At 41.9% G+C, this 11,867-nt stretch overlaps 1 protein-coding gene across 3 annotated transcripts in view; it reads right to left on the bottom strand.

The window, feature by feature from the left end:
* Positions 1-619: 619 nt before the first annotated feature.
* The window catches only part of ARFGEF1 (ARF guanine nucleotide exchange factor 1), a 181,745-nt gene continuing 170,497 nt past the window's right edge, over positions 620-11,867 (bottom strand). For all 3 annotated transcript variants that reach the window (XM_073330927.1, XM_073330929.1, XM_073330930.1), the window contains 5 exons: positions 11,572-11,711; positions 10,903-11,071; positions 4,810-4,948; positions 3,586-3,703; positions 620-2,055 (listed from right to left, as the gene is read on the bottom strand). In XM_073330927.1, the coding sequence (XP_073187028.1) occupies positions 1,891-2,055; positions 3,586-3,703; positions 4,810-4,948; positions 10,903-11,071; positions 11,572-11,711 (731 nt within the window). In that variant the 3' untranslated portion in view covers positions 620-1,890. The remainder of the gene's footprint in view (positions 2,056-3,585; positions 3,704-4,809; positions 4,949-10,902; positions 11,072-11,571; positions 11,712-11,867) is intronic.

Genomic DNA, 11,867 nt, shown 5'->3' with positions numbered 1-11,867 from the left:
AACAGCTTATCCATAACTTGGCCCCAGATAGGTGAGACGCATGTAGAGCAGGAAGTTCCTCAGACATGTTGGCGGCTAAAACCCCTTCCATAATAAACCAAGGCCTAGAGAAGCTTCAGTTAATGTGATAATCTGAGATATACTCCAGAGCCTGCTCTGTGTAACTGTTTCACCAGTATGGATACATGTACAATTAGGTATGGGTCATGGGGTGCTGGGAGGAGAGCTTAGCTAGTACTTGTCTGCTTCCACATGAGTCAGGACACAGGTACATACTGTACTATGGATATATCCTCAGAGGCAAGACAGACAGACAACCATAATGCGTATTTCTCTTCATTCAACTACCAAACACATGCCCTTGTTCATTTTGAGTGCCTCCTTCTACTCTAACTCATTCCCACAGAAAAAAACCCAGCCTGATGCCAGAGAAAAACAAGCCCTTAAAACCCCCAAAAGTCTGAAGCTATGCTCCTGGCTGCATCCCCGCTCTCACTCCAAGTGAGCGTATCATTTCTTAGAAGTTCAGTATATTTAGGTTCATTTGTTAAAAACAGAAAGAAGAGCATGAAAGGTCAAGGAAACAGTGAAACAAGCAGGTGCAGATTACATTGGTTTGATTGCACTGATGAAAGAATTCAAAAACTTTATTGACCTATAACCTGATTAGAATATGCCAGATGAGAACCAATATTGTACAGAAAGTTGTACAGAATTTTTACATAGAAAACTTTACATATCTGTACCATATACATTTTATTTTGTCCATCTGAAAAAATTTTCTACATCCACTGTAATACAGAATGCTTGTCTTTAACCATCAGGGCACAATTCACAGTATGAATACATTTCCAATAAATTTAACCATCCCCAAACCATGCCAGATTTGTTACTTTAATATATTCAACATTAAATTCTGTACATAGAGTGAAATCTACATCAAACAAACAAACAAAAAAAAAGGTGACAGCAGACACAACCTAGACTGTTTGCAGTGATTCAAAATCCAGTCCTTGAAGGATCATCATATTTCAATGGCTCTTTATATTTAAAAGCCCTAAAACAAGTATATTACAGGTAGTTATGTCAGTCGTGAGATTTTCTTCCTCTGTTCTTGACAAAATTCAGCAACACTAACTTTTGAGCTACAACAAAACAAAAATCATAACTCAAAAAATAAACCCAAACTTCTAGTGCATCTGGTAAACCATAAAATGTTATGGGTTTTTAGCAAATCAATAAGAAAATACAGAAACAAAACAATGCAGGAAGAACTGTATAGTGTTTAATAATTTATATTACAGACCTGCATCTCTGTACATTTTTCACAGAAGGATGATTACCAATATCTCAGACCGCCTGAGTGTGCAAAAAATTTTAAGAGTAAGAATATCGGACATAGTTGCTAAATACCTTTTACCATGAACAATAATTTTCCATTCTTTTTTCACTATAAACATTTTATCCTTCAAAATACAGCTCTCCTGAGTTGTACTTCTGGCAGAAGTTCAAACCTTTACATATATAGTTCTTTGGGTACGTTTTAAATTCACACCCACCATAAACATCTGTTGCTATACTGCTGTCTAGGACAGTAAAGGATATCATAGCCCATGCTGACAACAGGACTGTGCTAAAAACTGGCTCTATGCTCAACATGAGCCAGGAAAGAGAACCAATAGAGATAATCCATCAGAAAACTGAAAGGGACTGGAGTGTTGTGAGCCTGAATTACAGTTGTAAGTATCTGTACCAATAACCCTTAGATACACGTTGCCATACAAATAAACCGTTTTTATGGCTATCCAGACAGAAAGCCTCAGCTACCTGGTCCTTTTAAATAGCTGAGGGATGTAATCTCATAAGAGAGCAATATTCAGTCAGCGCTTGCTACTGCTTGTTTGTTCCAGGCTCCTGCTCTGGTGGTTGGGATATCTGAAAAACTACACCAATCCGCAGGAAAAACCTTCGCAGAACAGCTCGAAGTTCAGGAATTAGGTCAAACTGCATAATTTCACACAAGAGAGGGTAGTAGAAGGAGGCATGAGCTTTGAACTGAGGAGGGAAAAAATAAAAAGTTATTCTATTATACATCAATCTTCCCCCACACCTCCACAAGCCTGTGCTTTAGAGTGAAGGATTTCAAATGCTATGCATCAAGGTGAGACACAGACACAAAATGATGACAAATGTTAATGGAGCTCAAGGACAAACAATTTTATAGGTATCCTGCAGTGGCTATATACTGTACATATTTTTTTTTAAACTATTGCTCATTCTGAGTGTGCCCTTGTTGCCAAGAAGGCCAATGGCATTTTGGGATGTATAAGTAGGGGCATAGCGAGCAGATCGAGGGACGTGATCGTTCCCCTCTATTCGACATTGGTGAGGCCTCATCTGGAGTACTGTGTCCAGTTTTGGGCCCCACACTACAAGAAGGATGTGGATAAATTGGAGAGAGTCCAGCGAAGGGCAACAAGAATGATTAGGGGTCTGGAACACATGAGTTATGAGGAGAGGCTGAGGGAACTGGGATTGTTTAGTCTGCGGAAGAGAAGAATGAGGGGGGATTTGATAGCTGCTTTCAACTACCTGAGAGGTAGTTCCAGAGAGGATGGTTCTAGACTATTCTCAGTGGTGGAAGAGGACAGGACAAGGAGTAATGGTCTCAAGTTGCAGTGGGGGAGGTTTAGGTTGGATATTAGGAAAAACTTTTTCACTAAGAGGGTGGTGAAACACTGGAATGCGTTACCTAGGGAGGTGGTAGAATCTCCTTCCTTAGAGGTTTTTAAGGTCAGGCTTGACAAAGCCCTGGCTGGGATGATTGAACTGGGAATTGGTCCTGCTTCGAATAGGGGGTTGGACTAGATGACCTTCAGGGGTCCCTTCCAACCCTGATATTCTATGATTCTATGAGAGAGAAGGGGGTTTTCCTTTTCCACTGAAGATTTGTGCACCGTGTCAGCTTACATTTGCAGCATGGCATCAAATTTTACTAAACCCAAGAACATTTAGTGGGGTGTGGGAGCCGCGGAGGAGGTCTCAGATGAAACTACAATAATTACTTGCTGTACAATTGCTGAAACATTCTAATTTATCTACAAGATTCATTCCAAAATTCATTATTACACATAGCATAGGAGTATACAGGAACTGGGTGTTATGGGAAGAATTAGGAAAAAAACACATTAACCACCAATCCTTCCCTCATAGTAGCTTTGTGTGGGAAGCAACTTTCAAAGACCGCCCTCAAGGCAGACGTATCATGTCTTTCATGTTTTTTTATTACAGTATGCTTGTCCTCCCTGCCATCCTCCTCCTCCTCTCTAGTGTCTGTCATCGTCCTCCATGTACTGTCTCAAATTAGACAGTAAGTTCCTTAGGGCGGGACATTTTCTGAATTGTCCGTAAAACAGCACAAACATTTAAATGTCTATAAGTAACTACAAAACCATATAATATCTTAGTACTTTTTTGGCTTCATGTTTTTAAAGTTTTTTGAGCATATCAGTGTTCAGATAATAAAACTTGGAACCAGTTCTTATTTGAGTACTATTTTAAAATAGCTTTTATGCAAATACTTACTCTTTCATCACTTATCTTGAGGACCTTAGTCAAGAATAAGAGTAGTAGATTAGTCCAGGCTTCCCGATGACTTTCTGATGCAAGAGTAAGGAAGTAACTTAGAGCTTCACTGCAGACACTACAGAGAACATAAAATTACAGAAGGTAAAGTGTTTACAAATACTATTGTAACCATAATAAATACTGAACGAGCCCTTGGGAAGAATAGAACCATTTTGGGAAAGGGAGCATGAGCCTCATTGCCAAAATAAATGAGAAGTGCCCTAAAAATGTAAGTAGGGGAGAGAATCTCAAACCCCATCCCTGTTGTAGTTTTGCACAACTGGTACTTTTAACAGTCCTAGGATTAATATCAGGGACGCTGCCTGTCAGGATTGAGCTGGACTGGCAAAGCATTGTGCCTGCCCCAGCCAGTGCTAGCATGCTCAGGCTGATCATATTTTCTTCCAATATATTACACAAAACGGTAGTAGCCGGCTCTCTCAGAGGCGTTAGAAAATGACAGAAGCAGAAAGATACTTAAAGTACTTCTATATTTCATATAATTTTTGGATGTGATAACAGACCTCACACAGATTTATCACTCTTTCAGAGTCACTGGATAGTCTGTAAATCTCAGTGCTATTACCATTGTATTTAAATCAAGTATTGTTCAGTCACTTGAAAGGGTTTTGTAGACTAAACATTTTCTTCCAACAAATATGAGAGTTCAGAATAATTAATAACCAATGCCCCCAAGGGGCAGTGTGTGTCAGTAGGTTCCTGAAGCTCAGTGGCACCTGGGCCATTTCCTACAAGGGAGAGTATGTAGTGAATTCTCAAAGAAAAATGGTGTCTATTCTCAGATTCATGTGAAAAGTTGACCTCCTGCTCCCCTTTAACGAACAGCAGCAGCAAAAACTTCAGGAGCAAAGGAAATCCCCACTGCACCCCACCTCCGCATGGAACACAAACCAGGGTTAAGGCTGACACCATCCTATGTTCTGCCACTTTTGCAAGGTTTTATGGACATGGCAGGGAGAGAGCGGAGAAGATCAGAAGAACTGCACTCTTCTACACCACATCAGGCATTTCAGCTGTAACTTTCATTGTAAAGTTTCATTTCCTTTTCAACACTATATAAACGTTAGCAACTATACATATAGCAAGTCAGATAGAGCACATTAATGTGTTTCGTGCTTAAAAATATGTATTTTAATGTTACAGCTATTACAATGATCTTACTTCAGTAGTCTTTGCTGGACTTCATCCCATGCACCGGTGCGGCTTTCATCCATGTACATGCGGAAAAGAATGCGCAACCCACAGGCCAGGCTACTAGTCTCCTGTTTCAAAAGATTGGGCTTTGATTTGCCTTTAAAACCTGGAGAAATGCAAGGAATACACTTAAATTTGTTACTTTCATCTTGAAGTTTCCCTTTGTACTTCTATCTTTTTAAAATGCTTGTTTGCCAGTAAGTGGCCACTACAAATTACCCATTTATTTAGATCTTGCAGCAGACAGCACCATAGGGCAGTGCTATTGTTTGGGGTTTCTGTGTACTACCTTGATTATCATACACATTGTAAGGAGAGTGATCACTTTAGATAAGCTATTACCAGCAGGAGAGTGGGGTGGGGGGAGAAAACCTTTTGAAGTGATAAACACCCATTTTTTCATGGTGTGTGTGTATAAAAACATTCTCACTGCATTTTCCACTTTTATGCATCCGATGAAGTGAGCTGTAGCTCATGAAAGCTTATGCTCAAATAAATTGGTTAGTCTCTAAGGTGCCACAAGTACTCCTTTTCTTTTTGCGGATACAGACTAACACGGCTGCTACTCTGAAACCTGTGTACTACCGTAATCATTTGCCTGGCATCATTTTCCTGCATGATCCTGGATGTGTTTGAAGTCTGTGACTATGATAAAAAGGTGGGGCCTGGAGGTCTGAACATAGGACGTAGAGCCACAAACTCCAAAATCCTCAGCGTTCATACAGACTATTGGTCCTTGACAGACCCAGTCTTTATGCCTCAGTTTCCTCATCTGCAAAATGTACTTCACAGGGATGTTGGTATACCTCTCCATTCCAAACCTGTCTCCTGTCCAAACTAAAATCTCAGCCTCTCTCTCTGACATCTTGTGAATGTCTAACCATCAACGCAAGCTCAACGTGGCTAAAACTGAGTTCTTAATCTCCTCCCCTCCAATCCAAGTCATCCCTGCTACTTCCTTTCTTCATCACTGTAGACAACACCACTATCTTGCAGTCAGGCTGGTTATGAGTGACTGACACATCGCACGTCCTGGCTATGTCTAAATCTTGCCAATACTTTCTACATAATGTCTCTTAAGGAACAGCCTCCCTTATCCATTCACTCCGCTAACACTTTTTGTCCAGCCTCTCATCAGCTTGCATCTTGATTGCAGCAACATCCTTTTTTCTGGCCCTGACAAATGCAGTCTTGCTCTGCTCCTATCCATTCAGGATACTGTTGCAAAGACCATTTTCCTAGCCCATCGCTTTATGGAAAATCTTTTTCTGGGGTCATTTCTAATGCATAAGTTTGGACATATGCCTGCAGGCTGACTTTTGGCCTCGCCATTGTTCGGCCTGAGTGGTGGTGTGTTTATAAGTTGCTATACAGGTGATGTTTTTAAAACAGAATGTACTTAACATATCTATAAAATGTTCTGTCAAAGGCCACTGAAGGAAACGGCAAGGAGGAAGAGGACCGGAAAGTACCCCAAAACCCTATGCAAAGAAACAGGTCAAAATGACCTGGCCAAACTTTCACAAATATACATAATCAGTGGTAATAAACCAACAACAAAAGAGAACAACATGAAATTAGTTTAGACAGCAAAAGTATAAAGATCATGCATGCATACTGCATAAGTTACTTAATATTCATGATACTCACTGGTGATTGGAAAAAGTCAAAATAATGAATATTTAATTTGGATGTGTATAAATATGTGAAAGATTGTAAGGACAGTTGCAGCATTGTAGGAGAAATCCATCATGAACTGCCTGTGCCCTGGGAGAAGATAACTGTCCATTGCCTTTTTCTGTATGTCTGTTGTTTCTTATTTTAACAGTAATGGTAATCCCAACGAATGCTTTTGGTCCAAATTAATAAACCGGAGTGTCTTTTACCCAACTACGTACCTTTCTCACCCAACAGTCTTGACCATGTTACTCCTCAATTTGCAGCCCTCCAATGGCTTCCCCCTTCTCAACTGCAACAAACTCCTGGTCTTCTCAAGGCCTGTAATGACCTATTCTCACCCTACTGATCATGTCCTATTCAGTATTGAAAGGTTATCATCCTTCTCTGATCAGCCCACGATGCCAGCCTCAAGGGCCCATTTGTTAAATTTTCAAACAAGAATCTTCGTGCTTTCTCTCATGATGACCCTCACAGTTGGGAAGAGCTCCCCAAAAACTGCAAAACTAACTCATTCTCCTCCTTCAAACTCCTTTGATGTGACCCCTACAAAAAAACAACACTTTGGCTGCTGGAGTGCCAAGAACTAGTGTGTATCATGCTGACCAGTATTGTCTCATTGTTTTCATGTACACCCGTCACTCTGGTTGTATACATCTAGACTCTTGCCTTATACTCAGACTGTAAACTCTGAGAAAGGGGGGACTATCTTTTTGTTCAGTGTTTGAATAGAGCCTAGCATACTGAGATCCTGGTCTATGACAGAGGCTGCTAGGCACAACAACAATAATTAACAACAACAACGATCAAAGTCTATCAGGCAACAAAAAGTGACATCACTGCATGCTGGGAACAAAAATGACAAAACGCTGAAATTTTTTACAGATTCCGTTTTTATAATTAAAAGCACTGAATAATATGGAATAAGGAACAATGTTTGGCTGAAAATATCTGGATATAGATGAGAGACGAGAAGGGCGAGGTAATATCTTTTAATGGACCAACTTCTGTTTGTGAGAGAGACAAGCCTCTAAGCTTACAAAGAGCTTTTCTTCCAGTCTGGGAAAGATACTGAGGCTACATCCGTACTACAGCACTTACAGTGGCACTGCTGTAGGGCTTCCGGTGAAGATGCTCTAAGCCTGTCTCTGAAATCTAGTGAATTTTTAGAAGTATAACTAGAAAAACAGCCTGGAAAATATCTCCAGCAGAACTGGAAAACAAGAGCCTACCTTTACCAAATATTAAGGGCGCACAGCTGAAGATACCTGAGGCTAAAATCCTTCCAAGAGATTTTAACTAGTTGGGAATCCTAACTGTAGGCCTAGCGTGACATGAGTAATTGGACATGGGTGAGGCTTCGTTTCTTGGAAGACAAGATTAGGGAGGTAAATCGATTAGCTGGCTGAAAACAGAACGTCTGTACTAGCAACTTCATGGGGATGCCCAGAGAACCATTTCCAACAGACAAGATAACAATGGATAAAAGAAGCCTGGAACATAAGATGAGGTAAAGAGTAAGTTGTGCATGGACAATGCACGCTGTATAGGGATTTGTTCTTACAAAGTGATCAAGCCAATCCCAAAATGTGTGATGCACAGTATACTAAATGCAATGTCATGTGTAAATGTATATTAAGGAAGAGTTTTGCTGTGTAACTTTGGATGAGTGATATGCCCTAGACCAGGGGTCTCAAACACTCGGACCGCGAGGCTATTTCCTGCGGCCCGCCAAGCTCCCCGCCCACCCCGCTCTGCCTTGCCTACCTCCGGGCCAGGGGTGGGCAAACTACAGCCTGCAGGCTGAGATTGCCCCCCCTAGCGCCACGAGCCCCGAGCTGCTCGGTGGGGAGGGGCGCAGAGGGCTCCATGCATTGCTTCCAGGCACCACCCCCCACAGCTCCCATTGGCTGGGAACGGGGAACCTCAGCCAATGGGAGCTTCGGGGGAGGTACCTGGAGGAGTGGCAAAAGCAGAGCACAGAGCCCTGTGCTCGACCTCCCCCAGTAGCAACAGGGACATGGTTCTGGCTGCTTCCCGGAGTGGAGCGGAGCAGCACAGGGCTGGGGCCAGGGCAGTGCACACTGCTACCACCCCAGAGTCGCTCCAGGTAAGCGGCGCCGGGCTGGAGCCTGCACCCCAAGCCCTTGCCCTGAGCCCCCTGCCGCACCCTGCACCCCAACTCCCTGCAACGAGCCACTTCCTACACTTAACTCTGATCAGCTCAACATTGCTTTGCTGTGGGACAAATAAAGGAACCTGACTGATGAGACTGGCATCAAACTAAGTCTTTGGGGAACTGAGTACAAGAGGTCTCAGGGGAACCCCAAACACTAATCAGACAAGACAAATAGGAAACAGAGGCAGAGAAAGGTGGAATGACTTGCCGAAGGTCATACAGGAGGTTAATGGTAGATCCAGGAATAGAACTCATGTCCCAATCTAGTGCCCTATTCACTGGACTACACTGTCTCAATCACACAGTGATGGTTTAAAATACTAATTTTTAAATAAAAAATAATTTGCTAAAACACCAAGGTTTGGCAAGCTATTACCATGTGTGCATATTAACTGTTCTCATAAGGGTCAATACAACTCAACTGCTATTAAAGATCTATTCTATATAAATGCATATTCTTATACATTCACACCATACACAGGATCCAACTGAGATGGCTAAGTGAGTGCATGCTGGTAACAGACACCAAACAACTAATTATGCATTCACAGTACGGTGGGTGCACTATTGTTGAAAGTATTAATATACTGGATTGGGTCCCAAGGAATATATGAATACATAATACTACAGGAAATTTCCACTTTCCATCAACAAGAAGTCTTAGATAATGGCATTTATTTCAAGCACTTAAGTATATATATATATATATATATATATAAAACAAAGGCTGGGATTTTTCGCAGAAGCCTATGGGAGTTGGGTGCCTAACTCTTTTAGGCTCCTTTAAAAATCCCAACCAAAAAAATTGACATTTAGAATCAGAGTTTAAGGCCAGAAAGGACCACTGGATCACCTAGTCTGACCTCCTGTATATCAGAAGCCACCAAACTACCCAGCACCGACTCTTCAAAGTGTTTTACAAACATTAATCTATCCTTCCAATCACTGTAAGGTATTATCAGCCCCTTTTATTACACAGGGAATTTAATCACAAGGAAGTTAAATAAGTTGATGAAGACCAAGCAAGAAGTTATTGGAAAAAACAGGCATAAAACCCAGAAGCTCTTAACTCTTAAGTTTCAGGCTTAAGACACTAGACCAGTGGTGGGCAACCTGCAGTCCGCATGCAGCCCCTCAGGGTAATCTGATTGCAGGGTGTGAGACATTTTGCTGACTTGACCATCCACAGGCATAGCTCCCAGTGGCCGCGATTTACGTTTCAGGCCAATGGGAGCTGCGGGAAGTGGCAGCCAGTACATCCCTGTGGCCCGCCGCTTCCCACAGCTCCCATTGGCCGAGAACAGTGAACTGTGGCCACTGGGAGCTGCAGGAGGCCATGCCTGCGGATGGTCAACGTCAGCAAAATGTCTCGCAGCCCTCAATCAGATTACCTTGATGGGCTGTAGGTTGCCCACCACTGCACTAGACATTGCTAACTACTGGCACCAACTTTCCAAAGCGCCAGGGGGTGCTTGACACCCCGACTGATCCTGCCCAGTTCTGCCCCTTTCCCCGATCGTGCCACATTCTCGCTCCTCCCCCACTCCCTCCCAGCCTCCTGCCTGCCGCGAAACAGCTGTTTGTGGCAGTCAGGAGGCACGGGGAGGGAGAGGGAGGCGTTGATTTGCAGGGCCCGCCAGCGGGTGGGAGGCGCTGGGGAGTGGGAGGGAGTTGATAGGGGGGCTGCCAGTGGGTGCTCAGCACCCACCATCTTTTCCCCGTGGGTGCTCCAACCCCAAAGCACCCATGGAGTCAGCGCCTATGTTGCTAACTCTCTGAAATACTTTCAGTTAATGAATTAATGTTAGCTGTACGACCTAAGGACTGAACGCTGTACTTAAAGTCCCTACCAAAAAGGATATGTTTCAAATGTAACCTACCACTAAGCTATGGATTTACTTTAGGACGGCTAAGTACATCCTCACCGCGTTTGGTTTAATATTATAAACCAAAACTAAACTCATACATTTTTATTTTATCTCTTTCCTTTTCTGAAAGGAAAATTTCTTTGAAAGGAAAAGAAATGTCAGGTATTTAAGTAACCAACCAGAAAAGAATCTCCATTGAGCTCTATGACTAATATACCTATACTAATATACCATGCTGGTGCTCCCTAAGGTGATATAGTAAGGCAATCAGCTCAAAACACCCAACTGATTCGGTCAAGACACAGTAACATTGTTTTCTCAAAGGAGGTGACCCACCTGCTTTCCAGAGGGCAGTTCTTTGTTCATTGTTTGAATTAAAAGCTTTCGCAAATCTGTGAGATTCCAGCAAACAGTCCAGCAGTTTGAAAAGCTGTTGCGATGTTAGAAAACGGTACATTCCTTGATCTTGTGTGTCCACATGAACATCGAAGTCTACTGCATCTCTCTTTAAAAAACAGACTTAGAACAGTCAGACTCAGAACCGTACTGACTACTGATTGTTGGTCATGGCAGTTAAGCTTTGCGATATCAGTCATTAACAACCGATATTGCTAACTCAAGGGTAAAAGGCTGTTGAAATTTTATTATTCTATAATTTCTCTTTTAAAGACAGACACTATGAATTATGCCCCTTACCTTATTTCTAGCCGTATACATACTTTAACTTAGATCTCGACAGAAAAAACAAACAAGTAGCAACATATACTAGGTAAGGAAATTTCATCACACACTCGTAATATCTAAATTTAGGCCTCCACAAAGTAGTCTGCCTCTGTGTGGGAAGGCTGAATTAATGTAAGGTTTGACAGACACTTTGGTTGCTTTGTTGGAAATGATGTAATTGTTATAAGAAACTGTTAGTTGACCGAAGTCACAGGAGTTTATGGAACTTAATCTACCAGTGAAAATCTTTCCAAAAGACTAACACCAACCACTCAAACTTACTTGTGCTGCGGCTAGATTCTCTGCATCTTCTTTTTTGCTGGTTGCTGGGAAGAACACAATGTTGTCGATAGTCTGAATAAGCTCCAGTTGTACAACACATTTGATTAACAGAGCAGCAAACAACTTCTGTTCTGGAAATTCTTAAAAAAAAAAAAAACCACCAAAATTACTTATTTTAGCAACTTTAACAGTTATTCAAGCAAAAAAAGTACAGTACAACTTAAATCTGTAAGTAATTTATTTTAGTGAAGACTTTCAGGACAGACCTACACTTAAAAAAATGTAATTGCATGGAC

Source organism: Lepidochelys kempii, chromosome 2, assembly GCF_965140265.1.
Source record: "Lepidochelys kempii isolate rLepKem1 chromosome 2, rLepKem1.hap2, whole genome shotgun sequence".
Classification (NCBI taxonomy): Eukaryota; Metazoa; Chordata; order Testudines; family Cheloniidae; genus Lepidochelys; species Lepidochelys kempii.
The sequence above is the reverse complement of the archived record's forward strand: the minus strand, read 5'-3'. Positions and strand labels throughout refer to the sequence as shown.